Source organism: Sceloporus undulatus, chromosome 3, assembly GCF_019175285.1.
Source record: "Sceloporus undulatus isolate JIND9_A2432 ecotype Alabama chromosome 3, SceUnd_v1.1, whole genome shotgun sequence".
Classification (NCBI taxonomy): domain Eukaryota; kingdom Metazoa; phylum Chordata; class Lepidosauria; order Squamata; family Phrynosomatidae; genus Sceloporus; species Sceloporus undulatus.
This window is the reverse complement of record NC_056524.1, coordinates 142,611,064-142,636,092: the sequence shown is the minus strand read 5'-3', so window position 1 is coordinate 142,636,092 and position 25,029 is coordinate 142,611,064. Positions and strand designations below refer to the sequence as shown.

Sequence of the window (25,029 nt, the reverse complement as noted above, 5' to 3'; positions counted from 1 at the left end):
GATGCTCTGTCTGACAGACCTTCACGTACGGAGTTTAGAGAATGCTAGAGAGAAACTATGCTAGCAAAGCCCAACATTTGCAGTGACATAGGCAAAGGAATGATTTTGGGAAAACATTACATGATGCTCAAGTGTTAAATACAGATGAAGATTTCATCCAGCCCTGGGATCATCTTCTCACACCAGGATAACCAGCTGACAATTGCTCTGAACAGAACTGATAAACTGAATCAGGATGAATTTATATCCACACTGACAGAAAAACTGTGAAAATAGAAGTTGTACTTAGTTGTCTTGAGCTATTTTCCCCGTAGCAAAAGTATTAATACACATTGGAAAAAGCATGCCCAGTGCTGCACACATCACAGAACAAATATCAGTCATTATGGGTTCATGCTTTGGGAAGCCAACTTCAGTATTTTCTTATGAACATGTGCTACTCATTCACAGCCTATATGGTACATTTTCCCCCAACATGATTTTTCATTCCCACATTTGAAAATAAGTGTCCCTTAGAGCTCAGCATTATATTTCAGTTACCATAGAAATATGAGCTCCTGTGGTGCATCATCTGCCCTTCCCCTGATGAGCATTTCCCAACACTCATCAGGTAAATCCTGTCCATTACAGAGAGAGCTTCCTTGTACCTGCTGCAAACCATTGGGGTCTCCTAGGCCAGGGCAGTGCGTGATGGCTAGAATGTAATCTCTTTAATGTTACAGGCACCAGAGTTCTAGCTTTCTTTAGTAACCAGTTCTTTACTTATGCACCACTCATCATGTGACAGAGAAAAGCTGCACTATGAGAAAGCTTTAATATGTACAGAATTGTGTTAAAGTCAGAAAATCCTACCAAAAACTCTACAAAAAATTCAAAATTCCCAAGTGCTTTTGGAATATATAAGAGTCATATTTAATACAAAGCCTAGGCAGTTTTTCAGTGTGTACATACACAGAATCACATGTATAATTCATTTATAAAAATCCATGTAGCAAATATTATATTAAATAAATCTAGAGTAATTAATATTTCAATAAAACATTTTGTCTATAGAGCTTTAAGATTTGCAGCACCGCTTTGTGGTTCCCCCCCCCCCCCCCCCGCAGTTTTTCCATTTAAGATAGTCAATTCAATGCATAGTTAAACTGGTTTGCAAACTTTTCATGCTTTCTTTGATCCATTTGATTCATTGCTTTCACCACCCGCTTCCTTGCTGCTCTGTAAGAAAAAGGAAGACAAGAAGAATATAAGAATAGCACTGAAGTGGTATTTTATGCAAATGTTGAAAACACTTTTGAATATGCTAGCAAAAATAATGAAATGGCTATGATTAATGGCTAATCAAGCCCCAAACACTGCACTGATGATGAAGCAGAACAAATTTATTATGTTAACTAAATTAGCTACAGTAATGCAAAACAATTTTAATTTAGCAATAGCCCCATTAATACAAATAAACAAATGGAAGTCTTTCAGCATGATGATCATGCACTCCCCATCTTTTATAGCCACATCTATTTTAAACAATTACATAGGTGAATTTTTAAACATTGCTCTAGGAATATAAAGAACATAAACTTCTAGGGGACAATGTTTATGGTCTTCTGTTCATCAGTAAGTGTTTTGAACTTGGTGAAGGGTGAACATTTACACATTAAGACAGACTGGACTACAACAGTATAAACAAACTACAGTTGAAATTATCAAAATGTAGTTTAACATAATTAATGGGAATTCTAAATCAGAAAAAAGGCCTATATAATGCTGCTGTGTCTATTTAAACATGCCCATTGTAGCATTCATTGTATAATACACATCTGTAAGTATCTATTAAAAATCTATGAATGCTCTTCTATACTATCAATTCCAAAAAATTTTTTAAGGAAAAACAACAATGATTAAAGATTAAATTGCCAAGAACTGCTGAATCAGAAAGTACGCTCCTTTCCTACATCACAACAAAGGAAGAATCTAAATCCAGTTCAATGTTTGTTTTATGGTTAGAATGCCAGGTAAGTGGTAACAGAAATGGGAAGAAAGCCAGGAAAATTCAGGGAAAACATTCTTCCGCCAAGACCAGAAATGGAACAGTCAGAAAAATCTCTATGAAATGTTTTCTTCTTAGAATAATTCAAACATTTTTGAAAGCAATAAGTCATATGGCAACTTAAAGACTAAAACATACATTTAAACAATGACTTTTCCTGCAATGTAACCTACTTAACCAGATGCAAGATGTGCTTTTCTGAAGTTTAGGTTTATATACAATACACATTGTTGGGAGTAGAACTGAGACAGCAGAGTCAAATAGCAATGAAAAACAAAGTATGGACAGCTACATTATTACCAAGTTTGTTGTGCTGTGTGCCTTCAAGTCATTTCCGACTTATGGTGATCCTAAAGCCAACCTATCATGGAGGTTTCTTGGTCTGAGAGAGTGTGGCTTGCCCTAGGTCACCCAATGGGTTTCCACAGTCGAGTAGGGAATCAAATCCTGAGCTAGGGTTCGATTCTCTGCTCAGCCATGAAACCCACTGGGTGACACTGGGCAAGTCACATGCTCTCAGCCGCAGGGAAAGGCAATTGCAAACCTCCTCTGAACAAATCTTCCCAAGAAAACCCCATGATAGATTTGCCTTAGAGTCACCAACCATAAGTCGGAAACAACTTGAAGGTACACAGCAATAGAAACCCAGTCCATTGCTCAAACCACTACAGTATGCTGGCTCTCCTATTACTAAGTAGTTAGCCCAAAATAAAGGGCACCTGGCAAGAGAAATGAATTCATTTGCTTCAAAACCAAACAAGGAACTATCTTTCTTGTGCCTCAAAAAATGGCTGGGTAAAGTGTGGCCCATGGGCTACATGCAGCCCCCCAGGATCATTTGTCTCCTTCAAAACAAGTAAAAAATCTGGCCATCCAAGGAAGGGAGTTTCTTCCCATAACAGCAGCACCACTTGAAAAAGAAAGCTGCACTGGAGATGTGTAGCCATCAGACAGAGAAATTCAACCACTTCTTCAAAGAAAAGTAATCCCCCAAAGAGAAGGAAATGGTTCAGTAACATGAGAATCAAAGGAAGAATAGCAAAGAAATGGGGGGGGGGGGCGCAACTGTTTACAGCAAGTAGAGCATTCTTGAAAGCTACTGCTTATACAGTCGGCCCTTCTTATACTCTGATTTTTTATACACAGATTCAAGCATACATGGTTTGAAAATGTTCCAAAAAAGTACTGTATAAATTTACCTTGATTTTCCATTTTTTTATAAGGGACACCATTTTGCTATGTCATTATATTTAATGGGACTTGAGCATACACGGATTTTGTTATACACGGGGGATCTTGGAACCAAACCCCAGCGTATAACAAGGATCCACTGTATAGTAATTACAAGAAAATACAGTGGAAAGGTTTTAAATTTACCCTTAAGATATTAATACTGCTCCTTTCTAAGAGTTTTGAAGTTACTTTGTTCAGCTACAGGTTTCATCATTGTGCAGTGGCCCCAAAGGAAATGACACAATCAATTCTCATAACTAGAAATCTAGTAACATTAGTGAAGAGGGCACTGCTACTGTATCTGACAGGACTATTATTCCTCCATATTAGAAAACTTTCAAATATAGATTGAGTCTCCCTTATCTGGAATTCTGAAATCCAAAAACTCCAAAAACCAAAACTTTTTTCACGGCTGGCTGAGATAGTGACACCCTTGCTTTCTGATGGTTCAGTGTACACAAACTTTGTTTCATGGAGAAAATTATTAAAAATATTGTATATAATTACCTACAGGCTATGTGGATAAGGGGTATATGGAACAGAAATGATTTTTTTTTTGCTTAGACTTGGGTTTCATCTCCAATATATCTCATTATGTACATCTATACAAATATATATGGAGAGACATAGATGAATACATATATAAACACACACACACACACACAAATATATACATTTGATAATCCTGATGAGGAATCTGTATTTAGGACAAGAGGCTACTGATAGAAAACAAAGTGGAGAAACAGAATGGTTCCCAATTGGAAAAGGGGTCAGGCAAGGATGCATTCTTTCACCCTGTTTGTTCAACCTGTATGCAGAAAATATCATACAAAGAGCAGGTTTGGACTCAGAAGAAGGAAGATTGAAGGTAGGAGGAAGGAGCATCAACATTCTTAGTAATGTGGATGACAGCTCATAGATTTGGAACAATTACTAAGGAAAGCTAACAAAGGCGGGTTACAAACCGCCATAAAGTACGCGCTCTGCGCGTACTAGGGTTAGGAAGGGCCGTATTAGGGTTAGGAAGGGTCTTACCTTCCTGACAGTCCCTCCTCCCAGTACGCGCGGAGCGCGTACTTTTTTGCGGTGCCCATCCACATGGGCGCCGCCATTTTTACGTATTGGACGCTGTGCGTCCAGACATGTCGCGGCAGAAGTGACGTCGCGAGGGCGCACTCCACCCCTCGCGGCGCCACTTCCGCATTCCAAAAAGGAGCGGCATTTCGCCGCTCCTTTTTTGCTGCGCAGGGAAGCCTCGCGGTCTGGCAGCTGGGGCTTCCCTACGCAGTGAATGGCGGCGGCGGGAAAACGGCCCCTTGAGGGCCGTTTGTAACCCGCCAAAGAAACTGCAAAGGCAGGCTTACTGCTAAACATAAAGAAAACAAAAATAACGACCACAGAGGATCTACATAAATTCAACCTAGATAATGAGGAAATTTAAATAGTTTAAAAAATTTCCTGTATCTTTTATCAAATATTGACCAGAACAGAGAATGCAGCCAAGAAATCGGAAGACAACTAGTAATGGGAATAGCAAAGCACCAGTCAGTATCGTCCAGTCCATTGCATTCCCCATCACTGTGTATGGATGTGAGAGCTGGACAATGAAGAAAGCCGATAGAAAGAAAATAAATTATTTGAGATGTAGTGCTGGCGAAGAGTGCTGAGGATACCATGGTCAACCAAAAAGACAAACAAATTGGTCCCAGAAAAGATTTGGCCTGAACTCTCACTGAAAGCCAAGATGGTGAAATTGAAGCTGTCGTTCTTTGCTCACATCATGAGAAGCCACGACTCATTAGAAAAGACAACAAAGGTGAAAGGTAGTAGAAAGAAAGGCAGACCACAAGCCAGATGGCTAGACTCAATTAGGGAAGTCACAGGTCTGAGTCTTCAGGACCTGAGCAGAGCAGCAGAAGATGGGGTCTTGGAGATGCCTCATGCACAGGGTCACCGGGAGTCAGTGTCGACTTGAAGTCAGTTAACAACAACAACAACAAACACAAATACAGGTAATCCAAAATCCAAAAAAATCCAAAACCCAAAACATCTGTGTTCCCAAGCATTGGGGCTAAGGGAGACTCAACCTGTATTGAAGATGGCAAAATACTGCCACATAACTGGAAGTCTGTCAAGAAAATTGTTTGTGGAACATAGTGGCAAGGGCTTTATGTGGTATAGCATCTGATTTCTCCTATCCTCAAACTCTTTTCATATTTTGCATGAATTAAAAAATGGATGAACATGTGAACAGGAATATGTGAAAACAGGATGTACTGGGAAGCCTTACTGCTTTTCATGTTTGTACATGTTTATATAATAGAGTAATGATAGTAAAGTGTATAATTCTGTATTTTAGAGTGAACCAAGTAAGGTGTGAGTGCAGGAGCAGGAATGTTGGAAATGTACTCAGTGCTAATTAGCTGCAGAAGGAGAATTGTACAGTTGAAAGGGGAAAGTAGAAAAGACTGTGGGCTGGAAAGGTTGGGATCTAAACTGTGTAATCATGGACTGATACAAACACACTTTTACTCAACTTTTTTTGTTTTTCACGTTGATTAACAAAGTTTCTTGTTCAAATGCAGCTGGTTATTTGGCTTAGCTATCAAGGACTTTGTCAAAACAGCAAAGGAGAAAATATGTTAGGATAAGATAGCAGCAAATTACCAGTAAAAGGCTGAAAAGTACATTGTGTTATTTTAAAAATTATCTTATTCTTTAAGAGTTGACTTGGATTGAGAGGGTACACGTATTTGTGAAACATGGGGAAAAGCTTGTTACAAACCTCTTGTGTTTTAATGTCTATGAAGTTCACGTGATCGGACAAAAGCAAGCAACTCGATGATAAATGATAAAAAATGATTTAAAAAAAAGCCTATGCAATAATTCTGAGTTGCACTATTATTTTCAAAGATTTTTTTATCAACTGGGATAGACTGGTTCTTGCTATAATATAAGGATATTTAGGTCAGTTTACCTGAGTTAATATGAAACCCCATAGGATAGAAATTACAGTGAAGATGTTAAAAATCTTGGTAGAGCATTGTATCATGCAGGAGAACTCCATAATATTCAATTATCTGAGAAATCATTTTCTCTAAGAGTACAAGTTCACTGCTGAACTGATATGAGGCTGCTAAACTGAATACAGTTCTCTTATGCTCAAAAAAATAAAGTATTTTTGTTTACTGCAATGCTCGAAAGCATTTTTTTAAATTGTTCATCCATCTTTCCATCTTATAAAAATATATACACAGGAATCTCAGAGTACAGCAGTTTGTCCCTCCGTCTCTAATACTGGAAATAGTTGTAATTATCATTTTAACAAAATCAAGGTAGGCTCACCCTTTAATGACCCACACTCTGCTAATAAGGCCACCATCTCCTGAGCTTGTCACCACATTCCCTGAGCACTATGATGATGAGGACGACGGCCTTGGTTACGTTTTATTTTTGAAACTCCAGCTGTTCCATTCTTTAGGTCATTTAAACATATTTGAAGATAGAGGATACTTCTTAAAAGACACTTTTAAAATGATGTGTTTACAACAGGTAAGATTTGTACACTAAAGAAGTGCCTCTTCAAGCAAAACTCTGCATGAAGAGTTTACAGAAGCCATGCTATAAGAGGACTGCAACAATGCTGTCATGGTTCTGAAGGTGGAATGTTATTTAATTGGCAAGAGAAAAGTGAGTCTTTAGCACGACACAATGGCCTTGGCACTTTCATGTCATGTAGGTTTTACATTAGCACCATTGGCTTGTGAGATACAGTACTGTAAATGAAATGAGATCCCACTCTGATGATCTGTGTGCAATTTCACTTAACTTTATTGGCAGACTAGGGCCAGGCTTTATCACCTGTACATTTCAAGTAATTTGGGGCTGTTATATAAAGCCAAGGTTATCATCTTGTTTAGTGCTGCAAACTATGAAACCTATTAAAATATGACAGATTGGATTCCCACGCCTGGCACTAACACACATTCAAAATCATTAGCACGAAGCACAGTAAACTAAAAACAACTTTTTAAATTTATTTTCTAAAGCTGATGTGAAATTCTGCTTATTATAACTTTATGGCTTATTGACTCCTAAAAATAAGGCTAGATAATACAAGATTGTCATGGACAATGTGTTGTTCTGCAAAGAGAAGAAAACAATGTGAGTTTTCATTACTCGTAACAACCATTACATCAAGACAAGGAGAGGAACACATTTTTTTAAAAATGACAAACATCCCTTGAACTGAATCATTTTGGCTTCTGAGGTTATATAATACTGCAAGTGCTAATATTTTTTCTTTGGAACAGAAGGTATTTTGCTCTTTGATTTAATAGCATTGGCTTTGTTCCACTTGTCTCTTGGCTGGCCTAAGTAGGGGCTGAAATCATACAAACAACCATCCTTTAGGGGTGACACCTTCATGCAATTGTCATGCTTTTGGTGCAGTGGCTGACAGAGCTGTGGAAGTCATCAAACTAGGATCCTCATACATGTAACATAATGTCTTCTTGCACATGGACAGCATTTCAACCAGTGCACATGGTGTATATTATCAGGAAGAAGGAGATGTTCAGATCATAAGATGCCAGAAGGCTAATGACACATGAATTTGTTTATTGATAATGTGAATAAACAATGTATCTACCTAAAAAAAGATATAACCTGGATTAGGGTTGAAAGGACAAGAAAAACTAGGTATATGGGTATTATGTTGTAATGTTACACTACAAAGCATTATGCTACTTAAATGTGTAGCTATTAAGGTGGTTGAGAATGTTAAAGTGTATACAATTTAGGAGTGCAGATGTTAAGGTGTTAAAGTTGCCATGATTTTTGGTCCATGAGTAAGCATTATGATGGTTATATTCAACTGATGTTTGATTTCGCCCCCGGATTTCATCATGGAAATGAAACTCAAATCTATCAAAAGCATTCAACATCTTTGACTTGGATGACAGAATTGGGGGCATACTTATCAAATTTGCGGATGACACCAAATTAGGAGGAGTAGCTAATATCCCAGAGGGCAGGATCAAAATTCAAAATGACCCGAATAGACTAGAAAGCTGGGCCAAAGCTAACAAAATAAAATTTCGTCACAGAGAAATGTAAGGTACTGCACTTAGGTAGGAAAAATGAAATGCACAGATATAGGATGGGCGACACCTGGCTGAATGAGATTATGTGTGAAAGGGATCTGGGAGTCCAAGTAGACAACAAGTTGAACATGAGTCAACAGTGCGATGCCCCCAATTCTGTCATCCAAGTCATGGATAAAGATGTTGAATGCTTCTGATAGATTTGAGTTTCATTTCTGGGATGAAATCCGGGGGAAAATCAATCAATTGAATATAACCATCATAATGCTTACTCATGGAACAAAATCATGGCAATTTTAACACCTTAACATCTGCACTCCTAAATTGTATACACCTTAACATGCGATTTTAGGCTGCATCAATAGAAGTATAGTGTCTATATCAAGGGAAGTAATAGTGCCACTCTATTCTGCTCTGGTCAGGCCTCACCTAGAATACTGTGTCCAGTTGGACTGGATGGCTCTAGTGGTCTCTTCCAACTCTATGATTCTATGATTCTATAATTAAAGCTCTTACACATAATTAGGAATTATAGATAATATATTCTAGTATTATAGCTCTTACAGCATACACACTAATGCACACACACACACACAAACACAATTAGGAACTGTATAGACAATGTATTCTAGTAAAGAAAAAGGTCATACAATTTTTAGCGTAAATTGAATTATTAGTGTCAACTAGACTCAATGGAAATGTTGATATGCCAAGTCCCAATCGATTCCATGGCCTTAATCCATTTCAAGTAGAGTAGACATGCTGAAAAATTGGGAACCTGTTAAGTCAAAACATGTATGTGTGAGTGTGTGTATGTGTACACCCTGCTCTCCCTATTCACAGATTCAACCAACCATGTCTCAAAAATATTTGTTTAAAAATATATATAAATTTCAAAAAGAAAACCCTGATTTTGCTATTTTATATAAGTGACGCATTTTACTATGGGACAAAACAGATGGCCCTGAAGGAATGGCGTCACACTGCCCCTTTGACTGCTGGATTGGGGCACGGCAACCACATGATGCAGCCCCAATCCAGTGTTTTCCAGGCTGAAAAAGAAATGGCAGAAAGCTGCTCCTTTTTGAGCTGGGGAAAAAGCCAGCTTTGTTGCGTTGGCATCGGCTTTTCAACATTTCTTTTGTGTGGTGGTGTAAATGGCACGCCATGTAAACACTGTGAAGTTGCCACATGTGCAGTCAGCTATATGGCTTCCTGGTGGCCTGAAAGCATGCATTGTCTGAATGCCACGCCCCATGCTACTGGGAAGCCAGCTCTTACTGCCGGACTGTTTTACCCCATGTCACTGTATTCAATGGGACTTGAGCATCCACAGATTTTGATGTTCACAGTGGGTTCTAGAACCAAACCCCAGCAGATACTAAGGGCCCACCATTATGTTGTTGCTGTTGTTTTGTATGCCTTCAATTCATTTCCGACTTATGGCAACACTAAGGCAAATCTATCTCAGGGTTTTCTTGGCAGATATCTTCAGAGGGGGTTTGTCATTGCCATCTTCTGAGGAAAATGTGTCCTAGTTGAGACTAACAATTGGTTTTAGGCCTTATAGCCTGTTCCTGCTTCAGATGACACTATTTTCCATTACACATGAGCAAGCACACTCTGAAGAGGTAACATAATCAATCAAAACTACAAGAATAAAGAAGAATGCAAACATTACAAACAAGCAAACAAGTTTCTTACTTATTGAAAACTTTCTTCTCCAGGCGGGAACGACAAGTATTTGCCTGTTGCTTTAGGTCTACCAAGTTTGGGTATTTCTTTTTCTTCCCTTTGTTTTTTCCTCTTTTCCCTTTTCCACTATACCGAGTAGACCCCAGATCAACTCCAGCAGCTGCTTCAATTTCTCTCATAAATTCTGGATCTTGCCATTCTGACAAAAAGAAAATGCCGACACCTGTTTCACAGCTGATTATATTGACAACTATACATTTTTCAGAATGCCAGAACCAAATAAAAATGGAGACAAAATCATTACAAGGACTGTTTGAGATTGTTTAAACAATTTTGGGTTTTGGATTTGCAATGTTCCACATAAGAAAAAGGGATAACCAAACAGATTAAAAAACAAAACAAAACAGAAATCTATTTAAAATTCTACTGTTTCCTGCTGCTTTATGAAAAAGGCATTGGTGTTTGTTCCAGGCTCTGCACTTGATTTTGTGGACTGTGGCCTGTTACAGACTCCCAAAATAAAGCTGCTTCGGGTCTCTTTGGAGGTATGTTATTTAAATGATGCATGCATCCTAAGAATCCGGAAGCTGCACCAAAGCTGCACTCCAGTGCTTAGGAATGGAGTGTGGCTTTGGCGCGACCTCGGGACTGTTAGGACCCATGCATCATTTAAACAGCATACCTCCAAAGAGACCCGAAGCAGCTTTATTTTGGCAGTCTGTAACAGGCCTGTGTGCTTCAATTCACACACTGAAATTTAAGAGCTGGAGTATTTTCTGATGCTGTTAACTTTAAACCTTAAAAAATAGAGAGAAAACGTTGCTTCTAAGAAGTTGTGTACTCTGATTAAGATTTTAGGTGAAGTATCAGAATGAATGCAAACAGGAATACCTAACAAGGAAGAGGGAAAAATAAAATTGTTGAAATTTGCATAAAAGCATATTTTCAGAATGTCTACTTTTTAAAAAACCAATAATAAGTTAATTGCATCATAGGTCCATACTTGAAGCAGTCAAAGTTGAGTTTTACCAAAATCCTGCAAAAAAGGACTATGCTATACAAACTATTAATATCTCCTCCCGTCCTGCTCAAATAAAAACTGTAATATCAAACTATGGGTGCTGCTAGCACTAATTAATTAAAACAGACATGTCTTTACTAGTTATGAACTATAAAAGCAACGAATGGTCTCAGTCTTTTAGCGCAGGCAGAGAGAACCTGTGCTACACTGAAAAGACACTGCGTAGGGTATTGATGAACCTCTAAAAGGCAAACACAACCAGCCTATTAGCTTCATTTACAGCAATAAGGGCAAGATTGAAGTCCTACACATAAAAGTAGCAGGAAAATGGAACTCTAGGGAAGAAGCCTAGGAGGGCAAAACAAAAATACACTCACAGACTAGACGGATCACAGACGGATTTTTTTTTTAAAGTAAAAGAATACAGAGCAGAACAATTCAGATAAAGGAACAATTAATCCAAGATTAACAAAAAAACTGTCTAAACAGTTTATCTTCCAGTAAATAAGAAGGCGTCACAGTTTAGGAACCCAGTGAATGGAGCAATTGTTTAAACACAACGAAAAAGTGCTGGTGTTCAGTAGAGATGAAATGAGCATTTGAGTAAAATGAAGGAGCAATTTAAAAGCCTTTGAGAAAAATCGATAGCATGCCAGGAAGAGCAGTCTTTTTGAGCACTGATGGGCCCCTAAAGCTCTTCATACATTGTTACTGGTTTAGCAGCAGGGAAAAGAAAATTACACAGTTTGCAAGGGTAGGGTGGAATCAATACTGTAGTTAGTAAAGAGATACTATTTCACATCTGACTGGCCAGCGGCTGCCTTCACTACCTTGTCCTGATACCTGTTTGTTAACAAGTCACTAAGGGTTGGAAAACCAGATATTCTTCAGGGCTGACACAAAAAATAGGCACATAATTTGCTCCTCTGTGTGAACTATTGTAAAAGGATGAACACTGCAGATTAGCAGGTCAGCCTAATCCCTCATGATTCGTCGTTTCAGAAGAGCCTGCAGCTCTGCTCTGTGGACACCTGGCTAGGATGTAATATTTTTGAGTTGAAAAACAAGAAACAAAGTTTCATCATCATTATAGGGTAGCATCACAGGTGTTCAAATACTTTTCCATTCAACTAAATGGACATAAAAACAAGGAATATGTGGACATCTGCAAAACATGACAGAGAGGCTTGGCCTAGCTTGGGCCAAAGCAACCTTTCTGCAGACTGAGTTCAGCCTGAGCTGTAAAAATACATATGCATGTCACAGGCTTTATGATTTGTCTCTTCACTATAACTTGAGTTTGGCAAAGTCCTCGCCTGCTTTGACTAACTTCCTGACTGATCTACAATCTCAGAAAGCAACAACCTTCAGGGGATCCAAATTCCAAGAAAAGTCAGAAACTTTAAAGGGGATCAAAATTCAAAGCAACAATAACAACCCTAGGATAAGCTTTCAGAATTCAAAGGGAAGTTAAATGTACTTTTTATCTTACCACTGAATCTATGTAACTGAGCTAAGTTGTTGAACCAATAACAGTATGTTATTTAGCTGGCAATAAGACCTAAATACCCTAAAAGCACCAGCTTCTGTCTAATCTAGGAAGCTAAGCAGTGCCAACTATGGTTAGTACTTGCATGGGAACCACCAACGAACCCCAGGTTCTGTAGGCTGTATTTCAGAAGAAAGAATTGGTAAAGCCACCTCTGAGTATTCCATGCCTGAGAAAATCCTATGAAATTCATGAGGTCATCATAAGTTGACAGGTGACTTGAAGGCGAATGCATACACAAATAGCTGGCTAGACAGCCAGCATGGGCAAGTCACTCTCTCTCTCTCTCTCGGCCTCAGAGGAAGGCAAAGTCAGCCAAGAAAACCTTGTGATAAATTCCTGAGGGTCACCATAAGTTGGAAATGATGTGAAGGTGGACAAGAACAACAATATAGCTGGCTGAGAATGCATAGTGTAGGAACTGAAAATCTGTGAAAAACTGAAACTACCAATGCCCTATCATTTGATTAACTCAATTATATGATATCAACTAAAAGCAACAGTACACCTTGTTTGATATTTAAGAAATATACACAAAATATAGCTCCTTTCAAAGTTGCAACTTCAACACAGCTAAATAAGGTATTGGTGGGGATTAGATTTCTTATCTTATATTTAAATCAAATAAATCAAATTTTAATTTATAAAACAGTTATAATATAAAAACAAAAGTGCTATCAATTGCAATCTTTTCTAATGGCTTAGCCATATTCAAAGGTTTTGTTGTTATTGTGTGCCTTAAAGTCATTTCTCACGTATGGACCTATGATTGGGTTTTCTTGGGAAGATTTGTTCAGAGGAGGTTTGTCACTGCCTTCTTGTGAGGCTGAGATAGTGTGACCTGCCCAAGGTTTCCATGGCTGAGCTGGGATTTGAACCCTGGTCTCCAGAGTAGTAGTCCAATGCTCAATTACACCTCACTGGCTCCATTCAAAGGTTACCTGACATTTATTTCAAAGATTTAATGAAATATATGTACCTGGCTGTTTTTCTTTTTCTTCAAATTGTTTCTTTGCTTCCCTGTCTCTGTCCTCTTGATTAACAGGAATTCCACATTCATCACGAGGGATTATTTTCCCATGAAAAGGGCACTTCAGGATGAAACAATGAAATATGATTTTTTAATGTCCACATTATAGTTTTGTAAAACAAATTAGCAACAAATTAGGCCTGGGACATAGAGATAAACACTCCACAAAAAAGCTTCTTTAGACTTGGACAATTTTACAATTATTGGGTGACATGGGAGGAGAAGCATAGGCCAGCTCCAGATACTCTTGAATGAAACATTTTCTATCTGGTTCCAGATCTTATTTGGGAACTGAAATAGTGTGGGGATTGACCACCCTGACAAAATAAAGCAGCTTCAAACCAACTTGAAGCCTGTTAGACAATGTACAACACGAAACTGACATGTAACTGTCCTGTGGGCTAAAAACCAGAGCAAAAAGAACCTCTGACACTTCACTTTAACATGGAAAAGGAGCATCATCACACATGCATATAAACAGCACAGCATCAGTGCAGGAATGCATGGAAGCAATCTGGTGTATGCATCCCAGGACTGGTGAGATGCAGCCGTTTGAGCATACAGGCGTATGAGTGGCCAGTTGCACCATCAACCCATCAACTTGTCATGCACTCCATGATGCGAAAGTATGACAAACATGGCAGCTTGCCAATAATGCAATGGACAGTAATTAAAACATACAACAATCAGACAGTCCAACAAAGAAGAAAGCAGGGGAAAGGAGCATGTATAGGGGGCCCCTCCATGATTGCACTTCACCAGTGTGTCACTGGGCACACTGAAGCACTGTATGGATGGTGTATTGCTCTTGCAACTATGTGGCTGGTCATATGGGGCCTCCAATGAAAGGCAGCTGAGAAGGAAGAGGGAGACAATTCTGGTCTTGGGTGGTATGTTCATGTGCATGCATGGGGGGGAGGCAACTCAACCCAAGAGCTGTAGCTTAAAGCCACATGGTGCAGACTGCCTGTGGGTGTTCAGACCACCTTTGAAATAGGCCATGGGGACAGCTGGGTTTCCAACTGGTTTCGGAAAAACTGGGAACAGCCCAGCTTTTCCTGCCCATCTGCTTATCCCTGTAGATAGCTTGATGGATTATCTTCAGTTGGCAGAGAGCTAGGAATATGTAGGCCCTGTTGATTCTTCTTGATCTTTCTATGGCTTTTAAAACCATTAATAGTGGTGAGCTGCTGGACCAGGTCTTTTGTTGGATATAGATATGACATTCTATTTCTTCATATTATACAACTCAGGCGAGGCTGTGCAGGTGCTGGACCAGTGTTTGATTTTGGTAGTAGGCTGAATGAAAGCCAATATCCTGAGGCTGGATGGAAACTTTATTGCCTATGAATAGGTAGCTGCAGAGGCTGGAAATAACTCATTGAAATTAATGCTATTACACATAACAGGTTAAAACTATTGCTAACAAGGGGCAAATATCACTGGGATTATTATTATTATTATTAACATTTGTTTGTAGAGCACTGTAGAATTTACACAGCACTTTACATAGTAGAAATCAAAATGAAATAAGAATAAAAAAACTGCCAAATAGCATACAGTCTAAAATATCAATATTACAAAATTAAAACATCTCTAAAGTAATACAGCAAGCACACAATGAAAACATAAGCACCATGACAAATTAACAGTCAGTGATATGAAATGTCTCCCTAAACAAATGATAAAGAAGAATCGAACAAAAAGCCCAGACTATGGGCTTCATTCACAGGTCTAGTAACAAGGTCGTCCACAGTAAGTGAAAAAGAATATTGCAAAGATGCCTTAGGTGGAAAGACAAGTAGCTCCATTTTTGCCATATTAAGTTTCAGATGCTGGTGGCTCATCTGATGTTGAGGAGAATCAGTATTCTTTACTTCTTATTCTAAAAATAACTGTACGGGACTAATTCTGTTTAAAAAAAACCCAAAAAAACCCAGGGAGGACCCATGGTCCCACACACCAAACTTTTTACCCATGGAACCCCGTTTGGCTACTCTGTACTTGACTAACCTTTGCCACCAGCCAAAATTAATTTTATATTTCTTTATTAAGCAGAAGCTTCCACTGCTACTCTGCCTCAAATTCTAAAGCAGCCTAAAACTGTTTAGGGACGCTTCTTGGAAACACTAAATGGAGAACACTAAATTGTTTACAATCCTACTCCCCCTTCTGGAAAGGATCCTGGAGCATTTTAGGCCTTTTCAGACCCCTCAGGCTCATAGTCTGATAGCCTCCAGGCTGGGTAATGGAAATGCTTTGTAAGCAGGAAGCCCTTGAAGACAGTTTAGAAACGGTAACTGGTGTAGAACACAGCAGCCAGAAGCACTGACTCTCTATTCACTTCAGATCCCAATGTTACCCCAAGGTAACCCTTTGCACCCCTCCTCTTTTTCACTATCAAGTTAATATCAAAAGTGATGTTTGAGGCATGTAGCTGAGGGGCACCTCCAGTGTAGGAAACTAGCCACAGCATATAAGAAGATCCATGACCATATTTGGAGAGACAGGAGTATCAGCATGGGGGAAGCTCAAGAGCACATAGCCAAGGACAAATCAATCAAGATTGGAATCTGCATTATCCCTTCATTGATACAAGTGAACAAAAGTCCAACAATATTTCTTTTTGGAAGCGATACTCCACTGTCCAGAGACATTTACACCGATTGTCCAGCTATTCACAAGGTAACAGTTTTTTGTGGGGTTTTTAGGCTATGTGGCTGTGTTCTGCAAGAATTTATTCCTGATATTTCACCAGCATCTGTGGCTGGCATCTTCAGAAAATGCTGGCATGGGAGTGAGTGGGGTATATATATTAAGGGTGATTTCCCTTAATTTGCAAGTAAATTTACTTTGAACAGAACTTTGGAGTTCTGTTTCTTGGAACTGAAATACACAGGCTTGATCCCAGCATTGAGTTACCCAAGTCTTCTTAGCTGCTATAATTGAACTAATACAATTATCCTATTAAATATTGATTGTGGGTAACATCTTGGGACCCTTGCAATTTGGTTAACACCAAATATCTAAAGAGACGCCCTCCTGAAACCATCTTGTCTACACTTTCGTCAAGCAAGGCTCTTCTCCAAGTATTATTGGTAAGGCCTTCCTTGTTGTGGTATCTGTACTGTAGAATATCTTATCACTGGACATGCAAATGTATCATATTATTTTTTGCCACCAATTCATCCTCTCCTTGTGAACTTACTAAGAATTCCTATTTGTTCCCTGTAGGAAACAGATATTTTAACAAGATTATATAGCTACTTTGGTCTAATCTAGCAAATTAGTTGTTATTCTTACTTTAAAATCTGCTGAAAGGCTCAAACATTGTTCCACATATTATATTATTGCCTTTATTTCTGCAATATACAGTATATCCAAATAAATGCTGCATAGCATGACCACTCAATGAAGATCACAACTGATGCTCTGACCATAGGTCCTTTTGATCCACATCCAACTCTAGGTAAGTACATCACATGTCTAAGACTTTGAAAACAAGGATTAAATGACATACTGGATACAAAAAGAACATTCTGGATCTTACTATGGACCCACCTTAAATCTATCCTGCCTTTCACAGAGTCCTCCATTAGGCATTGGTGCCCTGCATTTGTGTTTCACTGGTTCAAACTTGCCAGCAAATGTTATGTATCTGCTTTTCAGCATCTCTGCAACTTCTTCATTTTCTACTTCTTCTTCCACTTCACTGGGTGCCCAAAAGCGATGCTCAGAAGAAAATCTATCAAACAGAACACAATTACAAAAGTGTATATTTTGAAGGCATAAACACACACTCATTCATTCTATAGAATAATTCTAAGAGATTTCCCCCAAGATATATTCCATGTTATTATTTGAAATAATTTTATGACTGAAGTAGCTGTGTATACAACCTTGTAATTAACCTCTTATGCCCTCTAGTGGACTGAGAGTACTTTCCCTCCCAAAAGTTATCCAATGTTTGTCTCTTCAGTCTGCACCTATGTTTCTCAGTTATTCCTCTGCGGATCAGCTTCCTAAAATTATTTATTACCAATATAATCTCTGCAACTATCTGTGCATCAGAGAAATAGTTGTGTCAGTCTCTTTCACAATAAAAATAAGGAAAAAGTTTTGTTGCACTTTTAAGACTGTCTAATTTATCTCAGCATAAGCATTTACTAAGCATTTATTTCAGCATAAACAAGATTCTTCTAAGGAGTGTTCACAAAAACATAATCTAAATTAGTCAGTCTTAAAGGTGCCACAAGACTCCTCTTTTCCAATAGACAGCCATGTAAAAACTTAACCATGTTAACATTCTGATCTAAAGTTTCTGAAATCTTCATTAATGAAGGGCATGCAGAAAACAAATCCTAACAATGTCCTAACATAATATCAGGGCTTGCTCCATACCTTATTCACAATATTATATATTTTCTACCTTTGGTGGATCATAATACTTACCAGTTTAGATTCCTTGCAAATGATACAGGAAGCAAAAGTTAGAACATTAAATTCTTTACCCCACTAACTTAACACATACTTATATTACTTGTAGATGCTAGCCTTTCAGTACTTATTCAGCTATGCAACACAGAATCTGGAACACAGCACAAAATTTCAAATTCTGCAAATTGTAGTTGTAGTGTAATCTGTGTGGTGTTGTTGATCAAGACAGAAATAGAAAACTTGGAGTGGCACCACATTGATCTTTTTGCAGGGTGGCTGTGTGTGCATTTGAATTAATGTCATAGTCTATGTGCTTGCATGAAGTTGAACAGGGGAAGGCTCTGTGTGTGGCTTGGTGTAAATGTGGGTGAAATGTGGAACGCTGTGTGTATACATGTACATAGTGAGGAGATGGATATTGAAAGAGACAAGGAAGGCTGGAGCACAAGGCTGCTCTTTGTACACCTGAAAATCCTACCTTTCCAGGGAAGGAGGTCGAAAAATATTGGGACTCAGTCTCAAGTAAGTGTATATAGGGTTGCAGCCAAAGGAGACAGTCTTGCAGCAAAAACAACTTGAAATGTTTTACTGGATTAAACTTCTGCTGCACTTTTCAGCCTCTCATTGCATCCCTTCAGAGCTACCAGACTGATTTGGTTCATTTCCACAGTACTGTACTAACATTCTTAGCAATATGTGTTTTACTCTAGTTACACTAGTTGCAAAGAATGTGAGGAAGTAGATGGTTTGTTTCCCTTTGTGCTGACTTTGCAGAAGGTAGTTCCTAAAACAGGAATATTTAGTGGCCTCTCTATTGTCTCTCTCTATGGATCACAGGCCTTCTTCACGTATTACATGGTGGCAAATGAATATTTGTCATCATCTGTGTGCAATGGGATAGCTGTACATTTAAATACACATTGTTCTTTTGTATGAACTATGTTTTGAGAATATAAAGAAAATATTTTACACATAAATGTAAAAACATATGTGTGAAGCAGTAATATGTTATAGCCCTACTTTGTAACTATGCTTCTATACAAAATATTCACAAAAGGATCTGTAGCAGGGTGTAAGGTCTTACTATCCACCTCTTCAGGAAAAGAAAACCAGACTGGTTGTATAATTGTATGGATGGTCTTGCTATAAATATTTTGGCTATAATATTATTGAGATTATGAAAAAAGGGTAAACAAACTTGTGGATATAAGACAACTGGATGATTCAGGACGTGCTAAGATTCAGTTGCACACATTCATCTTTGGTCATTCTGGGACACAATTTTACTATGCCATTGTGTTTAAAGGGACTTGAGCCTCCATGAATTAATAACCATGGGGGGGGGGGTCCTCAACCAAGCCCCAGCATATACCACGGGCCCACTGTGGTATGAAAACATAGCTGCTATGGCCTATTACCATTTTGTATGATAATTGTTTAATACAATGGGACCTTGTTATCTGCTGGGGTTTGGTTCCAGGATCCCCCATGGATAACAAAATCTGTGGATGCTCAAATCCCATTAAATATAAGGGCAAAGCAAAATGGTGTCCCTTATGTAAAATGGAAAATCAAGGTTTGCTATTTGAAATTTATACTTTTTTGAAATATTTTCAATCCGTGAATGCTTGAATCCGTAGATAAGACAGGACGATTGTAATATAATCTGGAAAAACAGGTATGTAGTCTAAATTTACAAGATACATTATTTTATAAAATCTTTATAACCCAACTTCCAGCTACTCAAGGCTCATAACATGAGTTAAAATAACAAGGCAGCATATGAGCACAGTAACTGAATTACTCAGAAAAGGACAAAGCCCTTGTCTATTTCCAAACGAAACAATGTGAGGCAGTACAAATACCTTTAGTCGAAACATATCTGCATCACTGAATGGAATTAGAAATTGTCATATTTCTATGTGAACAAACAGCACTTGCTAGAATATTCCTTAAAACATGATCACACAGAAAGGAAATAGTGTTAAATATTTCAGAAGAAAAAGTGGAATATGTTTACTTCAGAATCTTGCCAGACGATTCTGGTTGTTCTTGGCCCCAGTAGAAGAGGTCTATCCCAAAAGGCACAAGAGGAGCCTTGGCTTTCTCTTCTTCATGTTTTTTGTCAGGCTCCTTTAAGGTTGCAGGTTCAGAATATCTAGATGTTAATGAAAAAAGATAAAAAAATGAAGGCACAGATATATGTCAGCTGCACTATCAGGAATAATAACTTCAATATCACTCTGTACTTAAATTTTTAAATAATCTACCATGTTAATTTGGCCATTCAAGATAAACAATACAATAAAAGATATACTATATATTCCTGACTATAAGTCGACCTTATGTATAAGTCGAGGGCAAATTTTGGGGTCCAAAATTGTGGATTTTGGTACGTCTGTCCCTGTCTCAGCAGCTGGTTCAAAGGTCACTGGCTAAGAAGGAAGGGTGAGGCGTCCAGTGGCAACCCCCTATCAATCAGCACACACAAACCACGCAAACAAATATACGCATGCATGTGGGGGAAGGCTATTATTCCATTGCTGTTTCTGTGAACTGCTTTGTCTCTAAAGTGTGTAAGAATAAGATTCTGAATATGGATTTTTGAAGACTTCAAATGTACACACATACAACACACAAACATAATTTTTATTAACCTGTCATCTGTAGATTGCAATTTAGGTAGTTTTTCCTGGATAATTTTCCATGTTGCAGCTGCACAGGTTGGATCCAATTCTTCATCATTTCTTTTAGATCGAGATTGATGTGTCATGACTGATGTTTTTCTTACTGTCCCAACTCCAGAGTTATTTGGTGAAATCACAGGCTCCAGACCTGCAAAAACAAAGGGAACAATTATGGTAAATATATACTTGTTGCCAAATAATGTGTGAAGCAACCCTAAAAGTCCAAAAGACAGCAACGGGATAGCTTTTTATATAGAATATCACAGAAATGGAATATTCATCTGAAGCAAAATCCTGCTTTAGTTGTAACTACACAAATCCAGATTTAGCAGCTCAAAATTTCAAGTATGGTCATCTCTAAGATCTCCACATTAGTAATTTATCTCCAGACATTTTATCCTTTCAGACAGCATGAGAAACAATATTGCATTCCTTCAGAAACAGGGCAGTGAATTTAGAAGACCTGAGGAGAACTCTTATTCTGAAATTTTGCTGTTATCCATGTGGCCTGAAATAAGAAAAGCCCTGCCAGATTCTGTTTCAGTTTTCCTTTTTTTCCAGGGAAGGTGATTTGCAGGAGAGCAAAAGCATGAAGCAAGCACTTAAACCTTCTCCATCTGATTCTATTCCTCTGCAACATCTTTCAGTTTGGACTAGAGGTCTTCAATGTTTTTGGCAACTCTTAATGGATAAGTGTTTTATACTCACCTGTCTAGATAAAAAGTGTAATTAATGTCCACCAGGAAGCAGAAGAAAATTGGTAAACCACATGCTTACCACATTGATACAACAGACTGTGGCCCTTACAGCCTCCTCTTTAAACCCAGCAGTGGATTAAAAAAAGGGAGTGGAGGCACTACTACCAAAAGCTTAGAAGTAAGCTCACTTGTCCTGCATCACAAGGCAGGAGGGTGCATATTAGTGTCCAGTAGTGTCCATCACTGCTGGACACTGGGTGATGCAGCAGGATTAAGCACCCCTGCCAAGTGACTACTTATTCACTGAAGATCTTTCTGTCACATACACAAATACCAGCTTTGTAGCAGGTACTATAACTCTAGTGCCTGCATGAATGCAGTCAAAATATACTCACTGAATCCTTAGTTTTTATCCTTCCAACTTGATCTGACTCCCTCTGCTACTACTAGTATGTTAAACATTCACAACTTTCTATACACACTTTGTTGTAAAACACATAAGATGGAAATCACTCTTATTTTATTTGGGTAGGAAAGAAAACTCTATTGGCAAAAATGCATTTTTTGTCATCTCTTACTCCCCTTTTCAACTACGCAAATTTTATTAAATTTGAAAATATTGCTTACATTGAATCAAGGTGAGAGAAGTTGATACTACACAACTAAAATGGTGAATGGTCTGGAAATCATAAATATTTGAAGGAATGTCATATTGAGGAGGGAGCAAATTTGTTTTCTGCGACACCAAAGAATAGGACCCGGAACAATGGATGCCAGCTACAGGAAAAGAGATTCCACTTCAACAATAGGGGGAACTTCCTGACAGTAAGAGCTGTTTGACAGTGGAACACACTCCCTTGGAGAGTGATGGAATCTCCCTCCTTGGAGGTCTCTAAACAGAGGCTGGGTATCTGTTGGGGATGCTTTGACTGTGAGTTCCTGTATGGCAGGGGGTTGGACTGGATGACCTTTGTGGTCTCTTCCAACTCAATGATTCTACACCTTATTAATAAGTATTTTTATTGCCATTTTACCATATAACAGAACAAAAGAACCAAAAATGGAAAATAACAATCAAATATATATAAGAATAAGAATAAAATATATAAAAATGAAATGTTACAAAATAATATAATAAATACAAGACTATATCTATAAAAGAACAGTAGGATAAAAAAGTAAAGAAATTAAATTATTAAGACATAGACATAGAATTAAGACATAGTTGGAAGAGACTACATGTCCTATTCTCTGGAGCAGCAGAAAACAAGCTTGCTCCATCCTCAGTATGACATCCCTTCAAATGGCTATTGTATAACCTCTTAACCATCTCTTCTCCAGGATAAACATATCCATCTTCCTAAGTCGCTCCTCATAGGGCACGGTTTCCAGACCTTTCATCATTTTGGTCATCCTCCTCTGCATGTGAAGGGTTGGACCAGATAATTATACTATGAAACCAAATATATATGAGAAATGAACTTAAGACATGGAACACTAAAAGTGCAGTGAGACCTTGGTATCTGCTGGGATTTGGTTCCAGGACCTCCTGTGGATACCAAAATTGGTGAATGCTCAAGTCTAATTAAATACAATGGCACTGTGAAATGGTGTCCCTTATATAAAATGGCAAAATCGGTTTTTCTTATTGGAATTTATCTGTTTTAAAAAACATTTTAAAGCCATGGGTATGGACTGTATGAAAAGTTGGGCTATTTTTAAAAAAGAGGGCAAAGGTTGATTATTAAATGAAAGGGAGTAGAAGAAAAATACTAAATGAAGATAAGGGAATAAGAGAAGCTTTGGTTAAATTCTATTAAATACTTTATGGAGAGAAGGGAGTATAGGATCAGAAAATAAATATAAAAACTAAATTAGGTGAAATACAGAGAAATTGTATAAATTGTATAAATAGTGACTTGAGTGAATATATGGCTAAAATTTAAAATGAAATATTAGCTAATAAAATAATCCCCAAAATGTGGAAATTAAACCTAATAAAGAGTCAGTCAACCCTAAATCTTATCATGCTATTAAATTAAGTAACCAAGACTATAATTTTTAACAAAAAAATTAGCTAATAGATTAGGAAAAATATTTACCAAATGTAATTAAAGAAGAACAATCTGGTTTTATGAATTCAGGAACCAGAAAGGAACATATTTAATATATCATGCTAAATAAAATAAAAATAAGTTAGTTTTAATGAAATTAGATGCTATAAAGTGTTTAATTCTGCTAAGAGTTCCAGAGGGGAAATATATTTCCACTTCTAGGAGGGCCTTTTCCATCTTGGCCCCCAACCTCTGGAACTCGCTGCCCTTTGAGCTTTGCTCAACCACCTCCCTAGCCCAATTTAAGAAGGGGCTAAAAACCTACTTATTTGAGCAGGCCTACCCCTGACCTCTGCCCCAAAATGCTTCCCCCCCCCCCCCCTTTTGCGGTCAGCATTGTCCTGCCGGCATGAATTTTATGAATTGTATTATTTTATATTGAATTGGCTTGGAAATGTTATTGTATATTGATGCTGTTTTTTACTGTTTTTATCGCTATGTGTCTGTTCTGGGGACGCAACCCCATTGTTGTACGCCGCCTTGATCTGTGGAAAGGCGGGATAAAAATAAAGTTTTTTTATTTTATTATTTAATAAATTGTGAATATCTTTATAAAATTTGTAGAAATTTTGGATTGGAGAAAAGTTTAGTGACACTACCATAGAAGTATATAATGATACAGAGATATACATTATGGTAAATGGAGAGAAATTTTTAAAAGTTAGATTTAAAAGTGGAGTGGAGTAGGGATGTCTATTTTCCTCCCTACTATTTATATTACCAATTGAATTGTTTGCCAATATGATTAGGGAAGCAGGAGAGATAAAATGATACAAAACATATAAAGAAGAGTTGAAAATGAATTTATTTGTAGATGATGCTCTGATAATGATCCAGAAACCATGTCAAGCTGTGATTAAATTATTAGAAATATTTCAAAAAGTTTCTGGGCTTAAATTTAATTAAAAATAATGTTTATGAACACTGATTGGTGGGGACAAAAAAGAATTCAAACTATATAAGGACTGAAATTGTGGATTAAAATATGAAATATTTAGGTGTAAATATATTGATTGAGCCAGAAAATATTGTACAAGGAAATAACAATCAACTGTGGAGTGGGAAAAATCAAATCTCTAAGGGCCTATAAAGATGGACAGGATAGCATGGGCCAACCCCATGGTATGCTGTCCATGGTTCTGACCTGGTTCTGTCCCTGGGTCAGCACAGTGATGGGCGGGTGTTCACATGCATGCACACATGCTGCCACCACGTGCCTCTTACCTGCCATCATTTCTGCTCTGAAGATTCCCCCTGTAGCCCATAATGGGGAAAACCAGGCGCCTATGTGGCCAGGCGTTTTCTTGCAATAAATACCACAGGCTGCAGGCCTTCAAGGTCCATCAGAGTGGACAAGGCAGCAGCGGCAGGAAAGGAGCATGTGGGGTTGTGCAGTTTGCCGGCTGTTGCACT

General features: G+C 38.0%; 1 protein-coding gene across 1 annotated transcript in view; it reads right to left on the bottom strand.

Moving 5' to 3' along the window:
* Positions 1-888: 888 nt before the first annotated feature.
* The window catches only part of UVSSA (UV stimulated scaffold protein A), a 64,104-nt gene continuing 39,963 nt past the window's right edge, over positions 889-25,029 (bottom strand). The window contains exons 9-14 of the mRNA XM_042458432.1: positions 20,775-20,952; positions 20,138-20,275; positions 17,242-17,425; positions 13,630-13,741; positions 10,090-10,279; positions 889-1,218 (exon numbers count right to left, since the gene is read on the bottom strand). Coding sequence (XP_042314366.1) covers positions 1,125-1,218; positions 10,090-10,279; positions 13,630-13,741; positions 17,242-17,425; positions 20,138-20,275; positions 20,775-20,952 — 896 coding nt within the window. The 3' untranslated portion in view covers positions 889-1,124. The remainder of the gene's footprint in view (positions 1,219-10,089; positions 10,280-13,629; positions 13,742-17,241; positions 17,426-20,137; positions 20,276-20,774; positions 20,953-25,029) is intronic.